This window comes from Curcuma longa, chromosome 3 (genome assembly GCF_044706935.1).
Source record: "Curcuma longa cultivar G26 ecotype Majalengka, Jawa Barat chromosome 3, ITB_CL_G26_1.1, whole genome shotgun sequence".
NCBI classification, from domain to species: domain Eukaryota; kingdom Viridiplantae; phylum Streptophyta; class Magnoliopsida; order Zingiberales; family Zingiberaceae; genus Curcuma; species Curcuma longa.
In genome coordinates, this window is record NC_133863.1 from 6,121,224 (window position 1) to 6,146,830 (window position 25,607).

The 25,607-nt window shown below is 36.9% G+C and overlaps 4 protein-coding genes across 6 annotated transcripts; 1 reads left to right on the top strand and 3 right to left on the bottom strand.

Moving 5' to 3' along the window:
* The first annotated feature begins 196 nt into the window (after positions 1 to 196).
* On the top strand, positions 197 to 1,956 carry LOC141823150 (protein MIZU-KUSSEI 1-like). Its single transcript, XM_074710410.1, has 2 exons — positions 197 to 216; positions 1,077 to 1,956. Exons 1-2 carry the CDS (start codon positions 197 to 199, stop codon positions 1,954 to 1,956), a joined length of 900 nt encoding a protein of 299 aa, XP_074566511.1.
* Positions 1,957 to 2,597: 641 nt separating this feature from the next.
* Positions 2,598 to 6,292, bottom strand: LOC141824402 (uncharacterized). Its single transcript, XM_074711686.1, has 4 exons — positions 5,847 to 6,292; positions 4,552 to 5,033; positions 3,069 to 3,346; positions 2,598 to 2,971 (listed from the first exon to the last, which is right to left on the bottom strand). Exons 2-4 carry the CDS (start codon positions 5,020 to 5,022, stop codon positions 2,812 to 2,814), a joined length of 909 nt encoding a protein of 302 aa, XP_074567787.1. The 5' UTR covers positions 5,023 to 5,033; positions 5,847 to 6,292; the 3' UTR covers positions 2,598 to 2,811.
* A 187-nt stretch (positions 6,293 to 6,479) lies between these two features.
* On the bottom strand, positions 6,480 to 11,047 carry LOC141825666 (glycine--tRNA ligase, mitochondrial 1-like). The gene is made up of 9 exons (XM_074713049.1): positions 10,646 to 11,047; positions 10,097 to 10,479; positions 9,890 to 10,007; positions 8,633 to 8,827; positions 8,314 to 8,538; positions 7,947 to 8,003; positions 7,807 to 7,887; positions 7,327 to 7,732; positions 6,480 to 7,203 (listed from the first exon to the last, which is right to left on the bottom strand). The coding sequence occupies exons 1-9, from the start codon at positions 10,964 to 10,966 to the stop codon at positions 6,956 to 6,958; spliced, it is 2,034 nt and encodes a 677-aa protein (XP_074569150.1). The 5' UTR covers positions 10,967 to 11,047; the 3' UTR covers positions 6,480 to 6,955.
* Positions 11,048 to 11,285: 238 nt separating this feature from the next.
* Positions 11,286 to 21,893, bottom strand: LOC141825667 (uridine kinase-like protein 3). 3 transcript variants are annotated; one of them, XM_074713052.1, is made up of 16 exons: positions 21,643 to 21,893; positions 21,117 to 21,279; positions 20,145 to 20,236; positions 19,244 to 19,313; positions 17,424 to 17,539; positions 16,920 to 17,016; positions 16,712 to 16,791; positions 15,930 to 16,124; positions 15,727 to 15,810; positions 15,589 to 15,649; positions 14,592 to 14,652; positions 12,571 to 12,664; positions 12,428 to 12,500; positions 11,923 to 12,005; positions 11,594 to 11,783; positions 11,286 to 11,505 (listed from the first exon to the last, which is right to left on the bottom strand). In XM_074713052.1, the coding sequence occupies exons 2-15, from the start codon at positions 21,268 to 21,270 to the stop codon at positions 11,634 to 11,636; spliced, it is 1,410 nt and encodes a 469-aa protein (XP_074569153.1). In that variant the 5' UTR covers positions 21,271 to 21,279; positions 21,643 to 21,893; the 3' UTR covers positions 11,286 to 11,505; positions 11,594 to 11,633. The 3 variants fall into 3 exon arrangements, with proteins under 3 accessions (XP_074569153.1, XP_074569152.1, XP_074569151.1); XM_074713051.1 differs by having other exon boundaries at positions 21,629 to 21,893; XM_074713050.1 differs by having other exon boundaries at positions 21,117 to 21,288; positions 21,629 to 21,893.
* Positions 21,894 to 25,607: the final 3,714 nt, after the last annotated feature.

Consider the following 25,607-nt stretch of genomic DNA (forward strand, 5'->3'; position numbering starts at 1 on the left):
CTAAACTTTTAATCAATTCTTTCATCAATAGTGATTATTAGTTTTATAACTTCGTCTCCAAACAGTCACAAATCTCTTCCTTAAATTTATGTCACACGTACTCAAATTTGCTTTTGTCTATTTAGGTTCGGCCTGTTACTTTCTTCTTGAAATTTATTCATTTTGAGAAGAAATTTGTACCAGTGAATTGGTGAGGATGGAAGATCCAAGTGTTCTGTAAAATCTTGTGCTTTAAACTCAAAATAACATGAGACAATAATCAAACAAATCCAATTTTTATTCTTTTTTAAAAGTCAAGACACGATATCAGTATTTTCATTATATCTACTCTTTAGCATTCTAAATGTTAAACCCAATTTACTGTAATTTTAAACAACTACTTTTCCCAGTAAATGTAGAATCTGAACATGTGCTCCACGCAGAGTGGATTTGTTCAACACCAGGGGACGTGGCTCCCCACTCATCATTTTTTATTGTTATTATTTTCGAGCAGGAACTTGCATGACTAATGCCTTATTGCTATTAACAAACTAGTAGTCGGCCTACTCATTCAACCATTTATAAATAAACATATTCATTAGTGTAACAATATTAAATAACGATGAGTTCATACAAATGCAGTTTTTTTATTGATTTCAAAAATCAATTGAGAAGAGCTTGAATCCCTGTAAATTGACTTCTATTCTTTATTTTTTTCTATTTCATTTTTGACTAATCCTAATATGATCAATTCGTTTCATAGAAATTTTTAATCAGTTATAAAAATAAATTAAAAAGTACAAATGAATTTGGACGATTTATCATCATAAAATTTTCAAACTAATGTGATGTGTCATTAGATTTGAACCATCATTACCTAAGAAATCCATTTCATTTTTTACCATCTTCCAGACACTTCCTTTCATTCATGATCCTTGTTAGCTCCATTTGATTGATCCCTACTTGTTATTTTGTTAGATCAATTTTGTACTTATTCCACTCAATTTTGATTTAACTATTTATTTTTTAAACAAATCAAAAGAAAGAAGAACATAACAAGTATTTTATACCCGATTCAATGTTAATACCAAAAAAAGAAGAAGAAAACAATTAAAAGAAATTCAGAGTCAAAATCGCAATGATGGTCGTGCATTCCATACCTCTTCGTTTCATAAACCCATCCAACTCACGGCCGCCTCTCCAAACTCCAAAGACCAGACGCTGCGCGGCGCCATGGCCAGCCCCGCCGTCGGCCCCGAGTCCACCTCCGGGGACTGCCCCTCCTCGCCCCGCCCCACCATCACCCTCGCCCAGCCCAAGAAGAAGAAGCCCAACGCCAAGCTGTCCTTCCGCGCCGTCCGCTCCCTCTTCCGCTCCTTCCCCATCCTCATCCCCGCGGCCTGCCGCCTCCCGGGCGCCGCCGGCGGCGGCGGCCTCGCCCGCGGCAGCCGCACCGCCGCCGACGGCCACATCAGCGGCGCCGTCCGCACCGCTGGCACCCTCTTCGGCCACCGCAAGTCGCGGATCAGCCTGGCGATCCAGGAGAGCCCCCGCAGCATCCCCATCCTGCTGCTGGAGCTGGCGGTGCCCACCGGGAAGTTCATGCAGGAGATGGGGGCGGACCACCTGCGCATCGCACTGGAGTGCGAGAAGAAGGCGGCGCCGGCGGAGGAGAAGAGGAAGCAGCTGCTGGAGGAGCCGGTGTGGACGGCGTTCGTGAACGGGAGGAACATCGGGTACGCGGTGAGAAGGGAGGCGTCGGAGAGGGACCTTGAGGTCATGCAGATGCTGTACACCGTGTCGATGGGCGCCGGCGTGCTGCCGGACGACATGGCCGATCCGGTGGAGGGGGAGATGACGTACATGCGGGCCCACTTCGACAGGGTGGTAGGCAACAAGGACTCCGAGACGTTCTACATGCTCAATCCCGACGGCAACCATGGCCCCGAGCTCAGCATCTTCCTAGTTAGGATCTGATCTAATTAATTACTACTGTTGCAATCTGTCTACGTACGTGTATTCTATGTGTATGTCTACGACTCTACGTGTACAAATTAAGCAGATTAATTAGATTGAATGCGTGCATAAACAAAAATACAAAATTAAACAGCGTGATTATGTTTCAATTGTAGGTGTTATTCGATGTTAATGTGATTAAAATTTGGGATTCTCATACCTAAAATTGAAGTATCTTTCACTGTTGTCCCTGGACATAGCTGAGTTGGTTACGACAGAACAGACTACAGAAGTCATGAAATCGATCGACCGTGTGAGATCGCTAAGATGATAGATTCCATCTTTTTACAGAAGAAAAGAGTATCCTTCACTGTTTACTGATTAAAATTTTGATAAACTACTGAATAAAATTCGATGATTAAAATTTTGATAAACTACTGATTAAAATTCGATGATCAATTGGAAGATCAAGAGGCATCGGTTAGGATGCTTTTTCATGAATTACACTGGAAGATTGGTTGCTTATCGGCATGAGGCGAGGGATAGAATGGTTAAATCTCTGGTTAGATCTGAGTTTCCTGACACAATTAGTGAAACCAGGCCGAGTTTCAACACCAATTTGGAAACACGTAAATTTATTAATAGCAGATTTTTTGCAAACATTGATCGATCACGAAATTAACAATCCATAACAGAACTTACCGCTTTAGTTCATCGCATGAACAAAGACAATGTAGTTTAAAAAAACAAACAGTCAAGGGCAGTTGAACAATGGAACATATTTGAGGCATACATACAAAACTCAGAAAGGATCATATGCAAAACCAAAACTGCACAAAAATATTACTCGGGAAGAACTTCTTGTAGCTGCTCCTTTCATGGTACTTTGCTGGCCTTGGCAACTGAGATTTGCACGGCGGCAGCAGCAGCAGACTCGCCATCGACGCTATTTCCACATTTCGTATCTGTCAAATTGGAGTAGCCCGGGATTTCCACATTTGATTGGCAAGCACTTCTTTCCCGGAGTGCTGCTAACCTGAAATAATAAAGGCAACCATAAATCAGACGTTTATTCATGTTAGGATACTATGAATGCTAAAAATGATTTGTGCATCAGGGTTTTAGGCCATGACATCATCATCCTACAGTCGATGTTGCCCATGCTCTTCCGTGAGAGAGACTTCCTGTCACAGCTGCTGCCTTTGTAGGACTTGTTTTTGCTGTGCTTTTGCTTACGAGGTTCTTTCTTTACAATCCTGTAACAGCGACGATGCCCCTTCACGGTGTGGGATTCAGATGTAACTGGTGGATCATAGACATCTGGTGCCCACTTAACACTCAATTTTTTATTTGGCTGCATGCCTAGTTGCTCACGGGTTCCTTTCATGGCCGAGATAAGCTTTGTAGTACACTGGATAAACCAATAAGTGCCATTTATACGATTTAACTATGGTAAAGCTATTTGCATCAAATATTCTTCCTTGAATAAAATTTACCGTTTGATAAATTGAGCGGCCTTGTGATACAGGACGGTCAATGTAAATCAAATTTCTCAATGAATATAGAGCTAAATTCCTACTCCGACCCAACTCCGTGAAGCCAAGTTTAATCAATTTAAGGTATACCTTAAACTAAGTACCACTCCAACAAGAACTTAAACAATCTGAAAAACTCATAAGCATTAAGCAAGCACTGAAACATTATATCGGACAATGAGTCCGATAAAAAAATTACAGTGGAAATTACAAATAAACCAGACAATCCAACAAGTCAACTTTGAAACGTTAAATTAGCTGACATACATAAATTTTTATCAAACAAACATAAACATTCTCCCTTCAGTTCCATTCAAACTTCCATCAACATGAAGGTTCCATGAAGCATATGGAGGTTATATGGGATCCAGTCACTGTACAATACATATAGGAATGTAGAAGCATGTGCTGGTGAATATGTGGTTGATATTTCTTCAAATAAGATCGTTAGTTATATTGACAATAATCTATATGACATGTCAAGGAAAATGAGTTTGTATCTACCATATAATATTAAAATAAATCAATATAAGCAACCAATATAAACAAGAATTTGCTTCTATCACTTAATGATAAAATTAACCATCCTTTTGAATCCATAATTTTAAATATATATTTTGTGTATTAGTTCAAGTAGTACATATAATTTAAAAAAAACATAGCAAATATTAGTGCATGTTAACCAACAGAACAATCTGTATAACAAAGAACTTACATGTTGGCCTAAGCAATACATATAGCATGCTTCTTGTTTGATTATTTGGAAAAACAAGTTTGGTCAATATTAACTTCCAACATATGGTCTGGACTCTACAACGTGTGATTGGTTTAACCTCTATCATCCTTTGTTGGGCATAAGTGGATGTGCAGTCCCTCACTGCATAAGCATAAGCTGCCGTATAAGTGATGTATGTAGAGGTTTTTTAAAGCAACTGTCAATGCAAGGATGAGGTCGAAAACTACAGAAACATCTGGACCATGATTTTTCTGAACATTATAAGCAACAATGTAGTGTAACATCTCTTTGTAGCATGTTTGAAAGAGCAGATAGATGCATTAATTTGCAACGAAAGGAACTTACAGGTTTTTCAGAGCTCTCGGCATCCATTATTTTACTTGGTGGTTCTATTGCATCCTGGGAAAGCGGTGATTGTGGATGTTCCGACATGTGTATAGAAGTATGTTTATCAAAATCCTCCCATTCATTGTCATCCATAAAAGTTATGTCAATTTTACTAACATGGCCGCATACCCCCTTATAAGAATCCTTATCTGTAGCAGGATCACAATCACATACCCCCTTATATGAATCACCAACATGAAGGATTCCACTTAAAACTCGTCCAACTTCTCCATTTGTAGGTTCGTCTTTCTCGTTAATAGATAAAATGTCAAGATCCTCCAAGGCTACATTCTTCACAATATTTTCAATGATGGCAGGAGTACTACATTTATGCTTCACCAATGATTCTCTAAAGTTAGGAGTGCAGAAGGATGGATCAATTCCAAAATCTCTGGAAGTAATCTTTTCACAAGACTGACAACTGGCCATCAATTATGATCCTGTAAAAGAGGTTTTTGCTTGAAACAATCAGTTGTATCAATGATATGCTATCAGAAGTAGAAGTAAAAAAAAAAAAAGAAAGGGCATTGCAATAGATAATTTCTATTGCATAATTATAAAAATGATGTTTCAACAAAGGGGATTGTTATAAGACAATACATCTTACAAGACATTGAAAATTTTAAAGTGGTGAAATAACATAAAAAAACTTTTGATGCACAAGGGATATAGGTATCCCCTAGATCTGCAAACTTCCTAGTTGTAAAACCTAACATATGCCATCAGAGCATATTACTAAGTACTAAGTATTGACTGACTAATCTTGTTTTCAATTCACAACAATTACATAGCTATGTCATTCATGTTTTAGTTTATATAATTCAGACAAAGAAAAGAAATCCCAATTAACCGAATCTGCAAATAGCAGATACGAGGGTTGCATAAAGATCATCTTGCAGAACGATTTCATTTTTCCTGTTGCAATTATCATTTACATCCATGGAAAACCGCAACGGGATTATCAGTCCTATTTTCTTGACCATTAATCTAGACTACCCAAGACCTGCTAACTGTTCAGTTGTAGAACCTAACTAAATACGTGACATCAGAGCATATTTACCACCTACTGAGTTCTGAATGACAAATCTGGTTTCCAGTTAACAGCGATTACATAGCCACGCATCCTCGAGAGGGAAAAATCCCAGTCATACAGAACAAAAAGAACATCGCATAGAAACACAAGTAAACCTAAAAACTTGATACTCATTAAACAATGATTCATAGAATAAAAAATTAAGAAGTAAAGGAAATACCTCTGTCACGTTTCTTTAAGCACCAGCAGTGACAACAGCACCAAATACCTCAAGCGACGAAGGGGGAAACAAGAAAATACGGAGACGAAGGAAATCGAAATCGAGAAGGAAACCTAATTCGACCGAGGTGAGATAACACCCCACGAAAAGCAAATGTTAGCTAAGATCACCACGACTATTCGACTTGTGACGCTTCTGTTGAAGACGATTGAATCTGGATTTGCCATAGAAGGAGGTAAGCGAGGCGGAAGACGAGGGGAAAGCCGTTCGTGGGTCGAGGGTTTCTCCGAGCACCGAAGGCATGGTCGATGCTCTTCGAATCGAATGGCACGAAGCCCTAATCCGCCACCACTCCCAGAGCTCCGAACTCACCCGATCGCAAGCAAAGATAGAGGATCGAAATCTCCAGTCGGCGCAGTGGGAGGAGGACGACGACTATGCAAATCGCGCAAACCGATCGGTAGATCGGAAGGCAATGGCAAGAAGGCTTTATAAACGCGCATTTTCCATTCAGCTAACCCGTCGGCCACAATTTACCCAGCTGAACCACGTGTACTTACGTTATCATCCAATCGTTACAAGGGTACAACACTGTGTATCGCGGAATGGGTACCGTGAAGTGGGGGGAACAGCTTGAAATGGGATAAGGATAGATTTCGTAGTCCGTTTAAATTGCCGCAGTGTTATCCAAGCCGCCAAACTGCGGAAAGAGCCTGCTTAGCGGTCGAGAAAGCGCCACGGTAGCAGCCAGCGGACCGATGACGTAATGGGATAGTGTTGTGAGGCGTATGATTGGTATGTTTGCCTGTTTGGTGACGCGGGGTGTTTGACTTTGACAACGCAGATTGTCAAAACCGCTTCAAACACAAAATATGGCTAGGCCTCGAGCGGGCTGGCGGATCCAAACCGTAAAGGATCCGAATCCATCGTTAGGATCCAAGAAAGCGCCACCGACGGCCGACGGCGGACGGCGAGCGGCAGCAGAGAACCCCGAATCCCAAACCTCAACCTCAAACCTCAAACCCTTCGTGGGAATAAAAGCTAAGGTGATTGATATATGTTGAATTCAGTATGGTTGTGGCAAGTGTTCCTTTATAGAGAGCCATTTCTCATTGGATTGTGCAGCAGCAAGGGCTGAATGCAGCAGCATGGTCTGAAAACCTTCCCATGATATCAGACCAAGTGCTTTGTCCATCTGCCAATTCTTTCACCACCGATGCCACCTCGTCGATGCTCACACGGATCTGCTCCTTGTTGTCCCTTTCCCGTATCGTCACGCTATCAGTTGAATCAACAGTCACTGCAAACGGCACTCCGATCTCGTCGGTCCTGGCATATCGTTTTCCGATAGATGTGCCTGTAAAAGTAAGTTCAGAAAACAAATGTTTTGAACGAACTCCACACACTAAAAGAAACCATCCATCTATAGAACGAATCAATACTAAAGGATTCAAACTTTTGTTGATAAGATGAAACATACTTGTGGTGTCGACAATATGAGAAATCCCAGCTGCCGTCAAAGATTTCGCTATGTTTCTAGCAACATCAACGAATTCCTGGGTTTTAATTAGAGGGAAAACTGTGCATTTGATAGGAGCCACGGGAGGAGGAAAGCGGAAAACATTCAGCTGTTCATCCTCTGATTTGCTTGGCCGTGTGTAGAAAGAATGCTCAAAAAGGCAATAGATTATTCGTCCAATGCCAAAAGATGGCTCAATAACGGAGGGAGTGAAAACCCTCCGGTGTTGCTTCTTCTTTTCGATGCTGATTGCCACCATTTTCTTCGTTATGACAACAGTTTTCCCCAGTGTGCGAACATAGAATTCCACCTCACCTTTAGACTCCAAAGAATCTTTCATTTCCAGTGCTTCCTTTTCACTCATGGCCTATCAGAGTGTTGATGGATAAACAACAAGATCAATGGGTGTCTAAAGACAAGTTTTTTAGTGGACGAGTTTACCTCCAATGCTTCAACCACCATCTTTTGGTTGCACTTAAACGAGAGACCAAGTTCTTTTTTTGATGGCACAATGACAAGTTTCTAAAATTGAAAGCAATCAGAAACAGATGATATAAGTGAGAGAAGGCATAGGTGCTTACCTCTATCTCTCTAGGTTCTAATTTCCCATGGGCAACCAAAGGGACACCACTTTTTTCCTGTGAACCAAACACAGTCCATAAAGCTTTTAGATAAACAAGTACACACTAGAGAAAATCGAAATATGGCTTGAAACAGTTTGAATAGATGCTTGCAAAAAGAGGCAAATGCTGAAGAAGAATAAGATAATTTACTTAGTACAGCACAAATGAACTAGAAAGACGACATGTTCAAAAAAAAATCTAAATAGTGCAGGAAAGGTGTTGTTCTCATGGTTGACTGGACGAGTTTCGCATCTTTAGAGATCGGGAAGGGCTTCACAATAAATCTGAAAATGCAATTGGGATGATAAAAAGTTACACATCTCACCGAATGAGCCCGTAAGTCATATGCTGATCTATCAGCAATTCCAACACATTCAATCCAGCCATAAGAACATTCAATCTCTGCATCCCAACAGTCAGCTGCATAGTGAGCCATCTCATTTCGCAAATGCTGCCTGAAACGTAAACGTTCTTTATTGATTCCAAGGCATGTCAAAAAGAGGTACACCCTTCCAATAAAATAGCCAAGTGTTTCATTGTTGACAATTCCCTAACAAATAAAAATAATTTCCAAACAGATTCAATAGGCATAGCAGCAAAAGCATAGAGAAGAACAGTGGAGAGAACATAGGCAAAGAACCGACCTCGGAAACTGCCTCACCAAGTATGACAGGTTTTGCCGATTCGCCTGTCATTTGCTCATTTCTAGGGAACATCAAAAACTCCAAGTTGGCAACATCAATGAATTTTGGATGAGACTTATCTTCAGGATCCACAAAGTGCTCAATCTCTGCTAATGTAAATTCGCGGACCCTAAGAAGACCTTGCCGAGGTGAAATCTGCAATGTTGAAAAATGGTTCAGGGAACTTGAAAAGTTTGGATCTAGTAATCAGATGCTGGAAAATATTCTGAACCATATATCTCAAACTTCACGTTTTAACGATGGTACTTCTTAATGGAAATTATACTCTCTACCATGCTGTAAATTTGGCAATCAATGTATTAGTTTTCCCCACAAGCTCTCAGAATAACATTTTCTGCTTGCCTTTTCATTCTCTTTCTTGAGTATCTTATTAGACTCATTTTTCTATTTATCAGTCTTTTCTACATTGTGGAGCATGTTGGACAAGCAAATTTCAATGCTCAACTTTAGAGAGGCAGTGTTAGAATATACAGGTTGGTCATTTAATCATTAGTTATTATGTTGGAGTCAAATAATTTCTCACTTTTTCATTGAATGATATGATTGTATTCTTCTTAACTGCCTCATTATGAAGGATTTAAAAACTATTATATAGAAAAAGCAATGTATATCCAATCATGATCCTCATTTTCATTTTTTATTTCATTTAATGCTTATAAAGTTTCTCCATTATCCTTTTTTCCCCCCAAGAGTTTCATGTGACAATTATAATCTGATTGAACAGTATCATGAATCAACATGGGAAATGTTGGATTCCATTAAAGCAACCTGCATTTTAAAAGAAGAATGGTTCATCCGGATCATCATTTTCTAGACTTACTTCTTAGTGATGATATTTTCATTGGGGGTAAGAAAGTAGCTCTGCATTCCCAATCGTAGTTACTCGAACTGGGTGTCAGTGTCTCAATTTTCAGATTAGTTCTTCTATAACGAGGAATATGATTGAAGCAAACAAGGCTATATTTCCAATATCAATCTCATTTCTACTGTGGATAAAGCCACAATCTCTAACACTAAAATTAACAGAACTGAAATGAAAACCCAGTTCACAATTCATTGTAAAAGATTCAAAACTCCAGATGTCTAAACTATCACAAATTGTTGCCTTCAACAAGACCATAATCAGTAATAAGTTAATCTTTTGAATAAAATTCCTATATCTAGTCTGAAAAGGAAAACAATGTAATATTATCGAACCTCATTTCTAAATGCTTGTCCAATCTGTGCTGCTGCGAATGGGAGTTTTCTACCATTATAATTGTACAAATCCTTGAAGTTCACAAAGATCCCTTGAGCAGTTTCTGGCCTCATATATCTACAAACACTGAATATGCATTAGCGCAACACTAAAAACTACTGCCCTTAATCAAATATTAATCGATAAAGCTTTTCGACTCATCTGACCCAGGCAATAGGCCAGACGGGCCAATGGAAGTCTGAAACATGAGATTGAAGGGGAAAGGATCAGAAAGTGTGTTTTTTGTGGTAGGAGCTGTGATCCCATAATCTTTAATCTTCGCACCTATTTCCTTTGCAGAGAAATCATCTAACATCGCTAGAACATGCTTGAGCTCTGCAGCCTTGTCAGCTGATAATGTGAGATCCTTCTCAAGCTCCTCTTTGCAGTAGTCCTTGAGCAAGTGGTCAGCCCGATAACATGTACCTATTTTCTCGTCTTTTACCATCAGATCAGTGAACTTATCGACATGTCCTGATGCCTCGAGAACAACTTCGGGCGTGACACAGGGGCAGTCAACCTCCAACATATTCTCCTCTAAAACAAAATGCTGCAATGAAAAGAATAAAGAAACAAGGTAAATTCAGAGCATGCTCCTTTGGAAGTTTCAACCATACGACCATAACTCTACATGTTAGATACTCGATCAACGTATATTTGCCTAAAGATAGGCAGATAACGTATGTAACTATGTAGACGAAGGGACGATTGTTTACCTGCCGCCAGAAGGCGAGCACGTTAGACTTGACGGCGCAGCCAGGAGGGCCGTAGTCATAAAGCCCAGCGACGCCTCGATAGATCTTAAAGGAAGGGATGTAAAAAAGGCGCCTTTCGAGCGTGTTGACGACAGCCTGGCGGAACGCCTTCCTGCTGCCTTCGGCGGACCCATTGCCGCCGCCGCTAACAGCGGCCTCCACCTCGAGGGCTTTGAGGGTCTCGACGGCGGCGTTGACTTCGGGCTTGGCGGCGCCAGGGTCGGCGGCCTGCTTCTCAGCGAGGACTCGTCGGAGCGGTTCTTCGGCCTCGGGGGAAGCCATGGGCGAGGAAGATGCGTCGGAGAGGTGAAGGGAGCGGCGGAGGGTTTTGGGCGGGTCGACGGATTTAGCGACGACGGAGAGGAGACTAACGCGAAACGCACGTAAAAGTCAAACTGCGTTGCCTTTGCTTGCAAGGTAAAATTTCACACCACGACGACAAAAAGTCAAACCACGGTGCGTTTGCTTGCAAACTAAATTCTCATACACGACCAAATTTGGACTCTTCGCGAGCCTTCAATTTGTCCCAAAATGAGTCTGTAATCTAAAATATGTTGTGAAGGCTTAGTTCTTGCCAAGTTGCAGTTTTCAATTCCAGATGTAGATTCTTATAATACAGACGTGTTGCATTGCATACGATAGAATAGATAAGGAATCAATACCAGTTAATTATATTGGAGCCCGTATTACATTTTAACTCAACCGTCCAATAATACTCAGTTTTACTAAGTCTCAAATTAGAAGCATAAAATGCCAAAAGCCACTGCTGCCGAAGGACTAAACTCCTACCATTGTTCATTCATAAGAAAATATTCAAATACCTGCAGATGAAGATATTAGGTCTCCCTTCAAATGTTTGCAATTTCAAGTAGTGTTAGAACAAGAACTTTTCATGGAGGGCGAACTTACTGGGTTGGTTCCTTGTGAATTTAACCGACAACATTGCCTCCTAATCGTCATCTGTCCCAAAGTACCTATCTCCAAATTCTCCCATTCCCGGAATGACCCGGAAGTCTTCGTTTAAACCGAAATCTATCTCAGATGTTACTATCTTGATTCTTGGAAATTTTTTGCAGACAACATGCACTCCTTGAGGAGCCTAGAACATCAATGAAATTATATTAATGATAACGAAAGATTTTCTTGTCAGCATCACACCAGTCTTTTAAGGGATAAAAGGAATGTAGGCATTATGAAAATAGGAATAAGGAGGATTTAGAAGGATGGCCGAGACTTACAGAAATGAGATTGAGGAATATTATGTTGCTTTCTTGTACTCCGTTCTCTAACAACAAGGAAATAGCTTGGACAGCCGAGTTCCCTATAAAGGGAAATAATCAATTAGAAACACAGTCTATGTATTGGTTCTGGAGAAATGAAGAATAAATCATTCTCGCAGAATGTGAAAATTTAGCAAAGATGCCCAAAGATTAGTGTCACTGTATATTTGGAGCTATTCCACCCTAGCCAACAGTGACCAGCGTAAAAGGTGTTGGATATTCCAAATCCCTCTTGTTTTATAGCAAAAGGACAAATGGATAGTTATTATCAATCTCAATCAATCCAGCTCATAGCATGTCCCTCTCTCTTATTTTATACCAAAAGGCCATGTAATTTGGATTTGAAAATTACAAATAAAAAATTGGTGAACTCAACTAAGCTAATAGGGACTTGTGTAACTGCAAATTAGAAGGAATATTAATTTATATATGCAAGATATCATTCTACATCAGATAAACCAACCTGTGCCTAGTATGGGATCGAGAAGAAGCACATTCCTATCTGCAACATCTTTTGGGAGATTGTGATAAATTAACTAAAAAAAGGCACAGTTAAAACATCAGTCAGCAAATAACCACTAGAGGATGGAGAAGTTGTGTACAAACCTGTTGACCATTATCACCTTCCCTGGGAATAAGGATTTTTCCAATCTTGATCCCTTTACAACAAGCCCGCAGTGCATTCTCCATGCTTTCACCACTGAAAATGATTATCAATCAGCATTTTCACCATCTATATAGCAACAAAGAAACAAGCAATTCAAACACTAGTGGGGACTGGGGATTGGTTAGGTTTGAAGACAATCGTTTTGACAAGGTTTAAAATTCTCATTACAGGACAAGCCAATCGCATTGTCATACCAGCGTGGTTGAGGATCTGAGGTAACACTCACCCATGACGATTCTATTTGGTTTCACTCTACATGCAGCACGATATGTTTTGGCCATGCCATAATAAAAGGAACAGTATTTAAATCCCAGACACCAACACATGACTAAAACAACAAGCAAAACTCTAGTATCTTGTTTGGTTCGGGTGGGTGGTAAATGCCAATTTTTTCATTTTTTAGAAAATAGAACCTCAAAATTAAAATTAAAAATAGAAATAATATCTATCATTAACCTTTTGACACTTGAATTTATTATTAATGATCGATATTTGTTTAAATATTCAAATTTTATTTGGTGAAAAATGAAAAGTAACAATGGACAATTTCCAAGAACCAAACACATGCTGTCTATAACAGTATGCTAACTAAAATTTAAACATAAAAAGACAACCATTTAGAACAATTAGCATGTTATTGTCTGTAGCAACAATTATGTAAACTTTGAAGAGGAAAGACAACTGTTGAGGACCATATGTATGTTATTGTCAAAAGCAATAAAAGAAAATGTTAAAAAGAAGTGTGAATTATGATTTTGATTCTAGTAAAATGATCCTAGCATGTGGGTGGACATTTGTGTCCAAGATCGCATGAAAAAAGACATAAGACAACAAAAACACCAAAAATAAAATTTTTAAAACTACAAAAGGTCATGATTATGTTTGCTAGACAGACAAATTCGTAAAAATATAGAACATTATTTTCAATCTATGCACTAAAAAAACTAAGAAGCCTTCGTAAGCTTTTGATTTGAAATTATACCAAAATACTTTTGTATTTTTTATTGCTAGATTCTTTTAAAAGAACAGTCCTCTGGTATGATGTATACACCTCTTTAAACATAGAGGAGCTCTATTCAATAAATCATTATCTTCCCTCTTCCCATTTGGTATCAAAGCAACCTAATCCCACGTATTTCACTGACTCACCACCCCTTTTCATGTGTTGCACAACCATAGTAATGGATTCCACTATCTAACTTTGTGATGAAGACCATGAAACTGCTCGATGTCAGCCCCCTCATTTGACCCATGTTCAAATGTGAGCTTGGGAGGGAGTTTCTGAATGTGGAGGTCCTTAGACTGAGATAGCTCATGAGTCTTTTAGTATTTGATACGTTCAATCATTCATGTGTTTCCACCTTTATTGATATGTTCCATTATTCAGATGCTTCTGATTTGCAGTGTATTCAATATGCTTGTTTATTTGTAAATTTCCATTTTACCATGTGATTTGATGTATGTTTGATTCTATGCTTCCTTTGCTGTTCAGAAATATGATTATACATTGTGAAATAAAGAGACAATCTGCACTTGTAGCAACCTTGTCTTTCATCAGTACATCAGCATATAGAGATTTGATTATCATTTCAAGAAGATTGTGATTATTCATTGTTCTACTGAATACCAATGTGCTGATAACCATAGTAAGCCTCTACTTGGTGCATAAAGTTACATAATAAGTTGAAAATAATTGATATCTGTACTCTGTAACTTTAGGAAAATGTTAGACTCGTTTTACACCTACACTAATAGACTATTTTAAATAAATTCTTGATGTGATGTGTACTATACCTCCACTTAATAAGGTCTTTATGTGATGGGGGCTAAGCCATTATTTGCTCTCCTATCTCAAATACTATCAACAACAATGATTAGATAATTAAAACATAGAAGCAACAAGCTATGTTGTGAACAAAATATTTAAAGCAATTTGTTATGAGCAGAAGAGAAATTATACCTTCTCACAATGGAAATACCACATAATCTTTTACAGAATTCAACCCCCGTATAAACAGATCCTGTAGAAACAGCATTATGATCCCATTGTTCCACACAGGCACACAAGATAACAATAAAATAAAAAAATAAAAATTTGAAGGGAAGAAAAAAAACTATTTGTGAAGACATTGATTCAATGTATAAGAAGAAAAAACCAGAAATGAAATGAAAGGATTTCCTCCAAAAAAGAGTGGAAGTAAGAAAGGTATATCCAAACATTCAAAAAGCTATAGATTTTACAGTTAATGCCTTGTCAATCCACACCAGTTGAACAAAAGAGATTGAATGATGCATTAATCTTTGGCAATTAGTATAAATATATATCAAAAACTCATGGCCGTCAGCCATGAGTGAGACAAAGTGCCTTCACAAACATATGCTTATGCAAGATTGGGCTGCAAATTTGTCCTAAAGTGATCTATAAGCACCACATATGGTCCAAATATGGAAAGATTCCAGAAGTATTGTGGAGTAAAGTGGCAAGTGAATTAGTAACACCTTCTATATTCTGACATACCTACAATATGAAATCACAAGTTTGTCCAATAGCACTACTCTGTATTGATGCATCTAGGAGGTTATAAAATCATTATGTTACATTTTTTTTTTATACACAAGGATTTGCTCATATATTTCATAAAGAAACGCCAAAGTATTTCAGTCTAACCACAGTTATCATTGGGGCTTCATAAGAAAATCTATTGATCCGGTAATAAAGTTATCAAGATCTAGTTCACTTGAGGATAAAAAACGTAATTGCAGCGAGCAAGAGAATGGCAATGATTAGGAATTCAGTCAGACCATTTTGATATTAGATGCATCCCACAATAACTCTTTAAAAAAATCAAATAAAATAGACAGAAATCATATAGCATTCCAAGTAATGCCTCAAGGTCATTTAGATCCTAAATTAAAATGTTCATGCTAGTCTCCTAACACCTGAAGAAAACAGTTACCTGTTGGTGTGATCACTTGCTTTTCTTTAAATGGAAGATGGCCTAAACCATATTCAACAACCTAATGCAGTGGAAGAATAGTCTATTCAGAATAGATGAAGGAAAAATGATTAGATAACCAAGATATCCTTTACCTACCAAGCGAATCAGTCGATCAGAATAAAATATGAAGTCATGTGTGGTTGTTTTGGCATCACGAATGAGCGTATGCATACCGCGGATCTGCAGAGTATTTGCAGAATTGCTTTTCATGTGTATACTATTTAGAACTTGGAAGGGTCGAAGCTGACCAATTCAAGAGAAAATTGATGGATGACATAACTAAAATTTATCTGAATTACCTGGAATGTTGACTGAATGACATATAGGTTTGGATGTATTTTACAGAGATTATGTTGACCCAGTTTTGTACGGATATGCTCCACAATTAAGTCAATTGCAACATGATTATCTCCACCACGAGGAATGATAATATCAGCATACTTTTTTGTTGGGAGTATGAAGTCATCGAATGCAGGTTTAACAAATTTTGAGTACTGCATCAATGAGCTACAAATTTAGCAGATATAAGATAGGAAAAAAACCAACAACATACTATGCAGAAAAATTATCCATATACTGAATCTTACAAAACATTATCTGTGCCAAGCAATGATAGGGGTAGATATAGATATTTATTATTTTCAAATACAATAGTTATTATTTTTTTCTTTGATATTTTGTTTTCATTATAAAAAAAATTAATTTAATTATTAAATTTATTATTACTTAGTATGATGTTAATATCAAATTATTTTATTATATTATATTCACTTGACTCAAGAAGATTTCTTCAAAAGGGAAACTCATTTCACCTAAGATATGTTTTTAACTCTGACAAAAACCATTTGTTCACCAAGACTGGATGCACTTTCAGTTTTCCACTGAAACAAAGGAATACATTGAGACAGATGAAGTTTGAATAAGAATAAATACGAGGAGGTTCATGCATTATCCAGTATCTAGACAGTAACTAGCCACTCAGCCTTAGAAAAACTCAGATATAATTCATGATTGTCGTTGCAACTCATTACCATTTTCCAAAGTATCTGTGCAGTAGGACAGAGCTTTATAAATTTCTAACCTGATCAAGAACTGTCTTGAGATCTCTTCCCTTCTCAAAAGTATCACATCTTATCCTCCTTGCTAACCTTACATCAGCATCTAAAAAAGATTTTCCACATGTAAGGATGGTCAGGATGCATAGAAACACATTAAATGAGCAAATATATAAGCTATTGCCACTTTAAAGATGTTAATCTATTTATAGAAAGAACAAGAAAGAATTTAACCTGTATCAACAAATATCTTCATGTTCATCATTTTTCGAACTCGTGGATCATGGAATATTAAAATTCCTTCCAAAATTATTACATCAGAAGGATTAACCTGAAAAGGATTGATTCAAGGTTGGGCTTAATGTGCTAATACGTGTAAGCTTCTTCTGTACAAAAAAAATAGAAAAAAAATAGCAAAGATATTGTCATATAGAAATGAAAAGGAAGAGTAGATAAAGAAAACTAGACTGCACCAATAGTATAGCTACATTTAAATTACAAGATATCAGATCCTAGAGCATCATAATTAAATGTATTATGCTTCAGGAAATAAAAATAATGAAAGTAATTTTAAGGGCTCTTATGTAGCTCAATTTTTTTAACTGCATGAAAATTCTGGCAATGATTTAAGCTTCTTGGAATTTGGAATTGCAATTACTTTACCTGTGATATATATATATATATATATATATATATATATAGGAATGTCATTATACATGTTCACTACATTATCTGTACCTTTCTTGCTGGCAATTTTCTTTTATGAGATTTGAAATCATAGTTTGGGACATCAACAGAAAGCCCTTGCCTTAACTTCTCCATACAGCAAAGTAGATTTTCAGTGTCAAAGGCATCTGAACCAGGAAGAAATAAATTAATACAACATAAGGAATAGTATTGAGGAGAAATAGGAAGCTCCTTAGCATGCAAAACTATACTAGCTCTCAAAGAGTATTCTTCTATGCATGTGTTTACAGATCTTAGAGGTAAAACCTTATGAGGGAAGAAACATGCTCATCTATGAAACATTCACAATAAAAACTAATAAAATTGGTCAAAATCTTCAGCCAGGCTCATGTTCAACTGTAACAACAATTAACCTGCTGCCTGCATATTTAGAGTTTTAAAAAATAAATAAATTTTTGCTACACTATTTGAAGTTGCAAATCTTCTTAGCCTATTGATGTGTGGTTTATTTTTACAACTAAACCAATGTTGTTGTTGTTGTTGTTGTTGTTGTTGTCTTCGTCGTCTAAAAAGTAGAACTCATACAACTCTGAATAAGCTTAATTCTCTATCCTCAATGACATAATCTGGAAACAAATAATTGAAGCTCCTAAATGGTGCTATAAAATCTAAGAAGTGAGTTGTAATAATAGAGAAGAACTTCAAGGATTTTATGTGATCATCATTTACTGATGTAACGCCAAGTTAAGACAAATTTTGCGTAAAACAATTGTATGACTACGTGTGTTATTGTTCAACCAATGTTGAGATCGTATTAAAAATATAATTAGATGAAATAAATCAATTGAAATTAATCTGAAAAGATTAAGGAAGAGTCAAAGAAAATTGAATTAAAAAAAAACTAATAACCTTGGTATTATTATAGCTCAATGATGAAAGAAGGTCAATGAAGGCCAGCCCAAAAAGGTTGGAATTTACTTGTGGTTGTTCTTTGTTGTAGTTGCATTATGTAATTTTTTTTTTAGTTTGGCAGGAAAAAAACACTATGAATTACTATCGTGCTGAATCCATTTCAGGTATTTATAAGCCTAAAGTCATCAAATTCAATTGACTAGCAACCAACCTTACCTAATACTAATATGGGCTGATACCAAATCAAGAATAATTAATAGTAGCATAAGTACTGAACAAATTCATAGAAAGATAAAACAATGATTTATATCAAACATGCAAACTAGAATACTGGAATAGAACCAATGACAACAAGACAAATTTAACTGTGGTTAGCTATGGACCTATCAGGTACTAAATCTGGTTAGAAATATAGTTTCTTGTTGCTAAAAACATATCTAAATAGAATATGATAGCAAAAACTTGTTCGACATCAAACTCGGAGTTTATTACATTGGTTCACAGATAAAAGAACATAAGAAATTCAAAATAAGCAGAGGCCAGAAGAAGTTAATTAAAGCATCAGCTAGAGGAGCTGTAATACTGAGTAATCTGTTGCAGTGAATCCATGTTCAAGTAAAAAAGATGATAAAAGTGAATGACTACAAGAGTGTAATGGGCATGGAACTAATGTTTACAAGACAAGAAATTTGAACGAATTCTTCCTCCAAATTCCGAAGTTCACAAACTACAAAAACTCTCTTTACATTCATGAGATGAAATTTTTGTAGAAAAAATAAAATCTATCATCACACTCGTGCTACAAACCAGACCATTCCAAGATATCCTCTATGAAATTCAGTCAACAAATAAACCCAATTGTTGATTATCAATGAGCCAATCAATAATTTGCAAAATCAGAAATGTTTGTGTAACTAACACAACCACACTTTCAAACTGTTCAAACAAGATTGTTTTACCTGGATGGTCAAAGTTATACTCATGTACATGATTCAACTCCTCTTCTGTCAAATCAAAATAGAATGATTCCTGCCATATTGTACCCACTTACAAAATTAATTTCGGTAGCAGCCAGAAAATACATAGGTCTTACTTTGTCCTCATAGAGACATTTAGATGGTCCAACAGAAGTATGACATAAAATGTGCAATCAACTCTAAAACAATCACTAGATGATTTCAAGATATATATTTGTTTTTCTAACTCAAGGCTACCAGGTTAACCTCATAGACATTAACCATTTGAAAGGAAATGAAGCAAAAAATTTAATAAGTTCCCCCAAAACTAATAGTTGTACTTTGTGGAACAAAATTTTTGCTTACCTACGCGATTTTCACTTTCTATAGAACAAATTCAAGATTATCTGATCTACTAAATAAATTTTTAGTTTCACCAGAAACAGAAAATTATCTAAGAGATTCATCACTCATAATCAGTAAGAACATTTTTGCTAAGAGGGAAAAGCAGAAAGAGCTAGATTGATGTAGAAGCAAAGCAAAAGAGATCCTTCTATTCCTAATGAGGGAAACATTGATGGAAGAACCAGATTGAAATTGAGTATTAGTCCCACCCAAAGAAAGCTCGTTAATTTGATGTTTGGTGGATAGAGAAGCATCGTTGTTGCTTGTTGAAGGAATCTTGATATGTGCTAGGAGGGAAGACTGAGGATCTGAGGAAGGAGACATCTACAGGTTGGCTAGTCCTAATTTTCTCACCTATGGCAAAAGCAAGAAGGCAAACGAGGATGCACAAAAAGGCTCCATGGCAACACTGTCAATATGCTAGGACAGTCATTCAAAAGGGGAAACTACACAAAACTATTAAAAGAGTAGGCAAAAATCCAGTTAGAACTATCTCTGCCTGATTAACAAGGACAACTCGTTGATCATGAAGTTGATGTATGATCATATCACAAACAGCAGTCTTTCCAGAAGCTGCACCGCCAGCAACACCTGTGTCGGAAAAGCATATAACAAGGTTAGTTTATAACTATCACAGATCTGAAAACTGTAAACTGAAACTTAATTAAAAACAAAAAACAAAAAAGCAATGTGGTATATCATTTTGCTAAACTTAAAAAAAACTTAGATGAATTTATCTTTAAAATATATCATTGTCAAAACCCATAAGAAAGTGGTGTGGGCAAAAGGACATATAAGAACATTGTGTTGTGAAAGGTCACAGACAATCAGCAGAATTGAGGATGTGCAACTGTAGCTCATTGAATATAGCAATCAAAATACAATGGTAAAATTTCAATGGCGATCAATACAATGTTAAATTATTTGTGATGTTAGAAATTTTACTGTCAATTTAAAATTCTAAATGTATTATCTCTATTGGGCTTAAACCTTAGACTAACCATAATACTTCCAGTTAATCACCTCAGAGCTCTAAACTAAACCTGAGCCATCAGAAGTTTATCTTGTCCACGCTGAAATAGTTACTAGTTTGGTAACCCCAATGCAGCCTAGAAATTGTGTCCACGCTAACAGAAATCTAGGAAAAGGATATGAAAAATGAACACTTTGAGTATGTTAAGGGAACTTGTCATGAATTGTAGAACTCAGAAGGGAAGTATATGATTTCCAACCTCCACAACTAACTCATCATAGCAAACATCAAGATATCTTGCATCCACTAACCCAACCAAAACGTGCCAAGTCTTAACTCACATAGCAAATAAAAATATCCTCACATATATAGATACATTTTTGAGGAAAAGAAAGAGCATGTGAAATAAAATGATCAATATATATCACATAGTGTGACAAGGCAATAGATTTCAGAATTATTTAGAAAAAGTAACATGCAAATTTTATATAAACTAACCTATTACAAATGGTTCTTTGTATCCATTCTCAGTTGCAGAAGCAGCTTTAAACTTTTCCGCAGAATTTTTTCTTTCTGAATCATCCACGTGGAATCCAGAAAAATGCACCCCCGTTGAATTTTGAAGCAGTTCCTCCATTGACTTAGAACCCATGTGAACAGGCTGTATAGACTATATTTCACAAAAATAAGAAAAAAATATATATGTCACTATAAGGTGTTGTAAAAAAAGTATTGACCCAGCACCAAATCTAAATAAAAATTGAACTCACACAGAGAAATGATAGCGAAATTGATGAAGCAAGGGGATAAATATCGCATACAAAGTAAGTAGAAAGGATCTCACACAAAGATAAAACAAAAAGGAATTTTATTACTTGAAAGAAGAAAAGGACATTAACATCTCTTCTATACACTTCACCCTAAACAAAATTGAAAATAAATTAAAAACAAGTAAGAATGGCAGTGATTCTATTCCTAGAAGGACTCAACCAAGAAGCAGAAGCACTCGCCGGAATTTGCTCACGTCAAGCGTACGCGGTGAAGTTTCGATCCAATGCGACCGGTTAGGGGCGGAAAAGAAAGGAACCTGGCGAAGAGCCTATTCTCCCTCCCCAGTAAGCTCTAGATCCAAACCATGGAGCTTCGATTTTCCACCATAAACTTTACCTTCAGCCCAAAGATTGCAAGAGAAGAAGAGATATTTGGCGAGAGAAGAAAAATTGAGAGAGAGAGAGATTACGACGGAACACCTGAAATAGCAAGCGACCTTCGAACTCTCCAACGTGCGCCCTAGCAACTTCGCAAGCAGCCACATGAGCTATCGTGCTTCTCTACTGGTACAGCGCTCTTCCAATGCGGTTGAGAGACCGACAGCTGTCCCGAGACGAATCATCTCACGGTGATCATTGACGCCTTCAAGTCATCAAAGGATATTTTAAGTGCAAACTTTGCACTGCCATGTGCACATGAATCCTGGTTGAGATTCGACCGGGACGACGGCGGGTGACCGACGCAGAAAGCGGGGTGGGCCGGACCGGCTCCTAGCCCGCACGTAACTTTATGCGACCGTTCGTAATCGCCGTTCCTTTTAGTTTGGACGGAGGGATGTGTTAGGAAGGAAGGAAGGAAGGCACGGCGCGCGACGAGACGCAACTGTCGGAGGCGGCGGTGAGGTGGAAGGCAGGTCGGTGGGTCCCGAGGTTAGCGAGGAGCTGAGTCACGGAAGCGTGGCCGAGGACATCCAGGATAAGGAACACGGGGCCCAGGGCATGTGGGCCCATCAAAATAATTAATTCATTTAAAGGTATAAAAACAATTAAGAAAGTATTCGATTGGGATTATCATTGATAATCTTAATTATCTGCTTACAATAATTAACATGCAAGTTTAATTAGCCGTATCCAGATGAAAGCAGTCTCCTTTCTTCAAGCTTCCTCTGCCAATTAATCCTCGCAATGAAGTCCTCTGCTTTCTTGTCTATGTCACTCCATCCCTTCTCCTCCTCTTCCTCTTCCAAGACTTCCTCTTCTCGCACAGAGTTCATGCCCACTGTCGTACTGCTTTTCGTGCCTTCCCCCTCAGCTTGCCGTTCACTGCTCGCCTTGATCATGAACTCATCGTATACGTAGACATCAGTCGTCGGAGAAGAACACGAGAGCTTCGACTCGCTGGCGAGGCAGAAGACGATGACGATGTTGCAGAGTAGGAAGAGGCACTTGGGGACTCGACATGAGCGCACATGAGGAAGCCACAGGGGAGCCGATAGGAAGAAGCCAGCAAACAAGACTATTGCTAAGTGGGTGAGGCTGGGGAAGAAGTGCTTCCCCTTCCTGCACCTCTCCATGGCCTGAAACTTCTTCTGTATTCTGACTTCATGGCAGATGAATTATATATCACTCGTTGCTTTGATATATATGGTTTGTTTAATCAGGCCTGAGAAAAACTTTACAAAAGGTTGTGGCGAGCTGATGCTCTCCGCCTTCTCCTGCTTGGGAATTCTGATTTGGCTACTTTCAGACACCATGAGAGGTTCATTCATGGATTCTTTTGGTTAGCTAGGATTGGGAGATCTGCTTCGCGAACGGAGACTTGTTGATTTTTTTTCTATTTCTATGTGCAGAAGCGTCAGAAAGGGATGAGTATAAAAGAACTCTGGACATTTTTTTAATACACCAGGAAGAACTCTCGACATTTTCGTCGAAGAGACGAGGATCGAGTGGAGCAAGCATATGCTTGATTGTTCTTGGAAAAGGTAGGTTTTGAGCTATCAGTCGGCCTGCGACAGCTGATGTCACTTAGCAGACATGCGGATTCCTTTTGAATACGCTTATGCAGAAATCGCACTCGTGGGAGAATTTAGTAAGGAATAAGAATTCTGTCAAGAAGTAAAGCGCAGTTTCAAAAATTGGACGAACTGTCACGACTTGGCGCACGAGTTTGGAGACGATTCGCCTTGCATGTATCTTATCTGAAATTAACTTAACGTCTTATAAATGAAATTAAAATATTCCATTTTTAGTTTGTTTATGAAATTTGCTATTCCGATAAAGAAAACACCCTTCTCTGCTTAGTTGGGACATGGAATTTAGCAGATAGAAAATAAAAATAAAAATATATCCTCCAATTTACATAATATATATATACTCTTCTTTTACTCTGTGTGTGAATTGCAATCATCAGTGATCAATTAATTATAACTCATTAGTCCATGGTTCTGTATTCAATTGTCTCGATTTATTCTTGAACTTTATATACGAGTCAATTCGACTATGAAATTTTCTATTGAATCATCATAAATCTATCGTCGACAATCAATTAATTTTGAACCATCAATCGATAGTAACAAAATTAATTCCCCAATTTTAATCTCCAAATTTAAGTGGGTGAGTGCATTATTACACTTTGCAACAAGTATAGTACATTTGTGTTTTATGAAATGTCTAAGATCATCATCTGATTTGAACCCAAACTCACTTATGCTTTTACAAATGCCAAATATTTTAAAATCTTGAGATGGTTTAAATTAAAAGAGTCATCAGACCTCTTTGATAGTGAGTGAATATGACAACTTTTTTTTTTTTTTTTTTTTTTTTGCTCCAAACAAATACCATTAAAAAAATATAGATTTACCTCCTCATAAAACTCTCTTAATTCAAATTATGTTAAAATTTTAAAATTTTAAATATTGTATATCAATTTACTGTTTAGATTATGGGGACTCCTTGAAAATACCAAAATTCACTATGTCAAAATTTTAAAATTCTAAATATTGTATATAACAAAATTTGATAACTTTGGAAATCTTATAGAAACACTTAAAACTATAATCATTATACTCTTAGGAGTTCCTTAAATGTTTGGACTTAAATTTTACGATTTAAATTGAGAGCTATATATTTTTTGAAATATTCACAATCTAAAACAATTTGACACGAAATTATTAAAAGAAGTAAGTTTATCATACTCACTCATCGACACTATTAAAGGATTTTTATGATTTTCTTAATTTTTATTATGTTGATATTTTAAAATTGTAAACATTGTAAGTCCATTAGTGAATTTTGATAGAATTGATTTTAAATATTTTAAAAATATTTTAAAATTATTGAATTTAGATACTATAGGATTATCTAGAGGTGAATATTCAATTAAAATTGAATTGAACTAAATTAATTGAAATTAAACTGAATTGAATTTTTTTGAACTAACCGAATCGATCAAAATTTTAAATAAAAATCGAACAAATTGAATAATTAAAATATCGATTAATTTGATTTTCGATCGAAATAATCAAAATAATTGAAATTTTTAAATATATGAAAGATTTTATCAATTAATTAAAATTTTATAAATTATTTTTTAAATTTTAATTAATTAAATTTATTTAATTTAATCGAATAAATTTTTTTAAATTTTAATTAATTGTATGGAATTGAAATTCGATTGATTCGATTTAAGCAAATTTCTATTCATTTTTAAAATTATCTATGAATCTTAATTAAAACTCATATATGAATTTAAATATTTAACTAATATTTTAAATTAAGTTTTTTACGTTATATGTCATGAGACATGAATTGAGATATTAACAAAAAGAGATATTAAGATATTAAATTTATTACAATAGACTGATTCAAGATGAATTATAAATTAATAAAAAAAGGAAAAAAATCAGTTATTATTTTTTTATAATAATATTTTGTCGATGAATATTTTAATTTTAAAGATTTTGAATTAATTTATTTAGAAAGAACCCGTCTCTTCTCCTTCTACCCTAAACCTCGCTCGTCTCTCCTCTGTCCTCTCCCTCTACCTAATCCGATTCTTCTTTTCCGCCGCACCTCCTTCCCCGCCGCTCTTCTTCTCACTTGTCCGACTCTTTCGCGACGAGGCTTTTTTCCCGGTTTTTCCTTCTTCTATATTCTTCATCTCCTTCTCCGCATCTTCTTTTCCGCCGCACCTCCTTCCCCGCCGCTCTTCATCTCACTT

What these genes read in the sequence shown, in the direction of transcription:
- LOC141824402 (XM_074711686.1), bottom strand. Translation starts at nt 5,022, where the DNA reads ATGGCCAGTTGTCAGTCTTGTGAAAAGATTACTTCCAGAGATTTTGGA. An exon ending in CCGAGAGCTCTGAAAAACCT is followed by an intron (nt 3,347 to 4,551) that starts GTAAGTTCCTTT and finishes TGGTTTATCCAG; the next exon opens with TGTACTACAAAGCTTATCTC. An exon ending in ATCGACTGTAGGATGATGAT is followed by an intron (nt 2,972 to 3,068) that starts GTCATGGCCTAA and finishes TTATTATTTCAG; the next exon opens with GTTAGCAGCACTCCGGGAAA.
- LOC141825667 (XM_074713052.1), bottom strand. Translation starts at nt 21,270, where the DNA reads ATGGGTTCTAAGTCAATGGAGGAACTGCTTCAAAATTCAACGGGGGTG. An exon ending in GAGTTGTCCTTGTTAATCAG is followed by an intron (nt 19,314 to 20,144) that starts GCAGAGATAGTT and finishes ACAATATGGCAG; the next exon opens with GAATCATTCTATTTTGATTT. An exon ending in GAAGATATTTGTTGATACAG is followed by an intron (nt 16,792 to 16,919) that starts GTTAAATTCTTT and finishes AATCTTTTTTAG; the next exon opens with ATGCTGATGTAAGGTTAGCA.
- LOC141825666 (XM_074713049.1), bottom strand. Translation starts at nt 10,966, where the DNA reads ATGGCTTCCCCCGAGGCCGAAGAACCGCTCCGACGAGTCCTCGCTGAG. An exon ending in CCGTCTGGCCTATTGCCTGG is followed by an intron (nt 10,008 to 10,096) that starts GTCAGATGAGTC and finishes CAGTGTTTGTAG; the next exon opens with ATATATGAGGCCAGAAACTG. An exon ending in TCATATTGTCGACACCACAA is followed by an intron (nt 7,204 to 7,326) that starts GTATGTTTCATC and finishes TTACTTTTACAG; the next exon opens with GCACATCTATCGGAAAACGA.
- LOC141823150 (XM_074710410.1), top strand. Translation starts at nt 197, where the DNA reads ATGGAAGATCCAAGTGTTCT. An exon ending in ATGGAAGATCCAAGTGTTCT is followed by an intron (nt 217 to 1,076) that starts GTAAAATCTTGT and finishes TACCAAAAAAAG; the next exon opens with AAGAAGAAAACAATTAAAAG.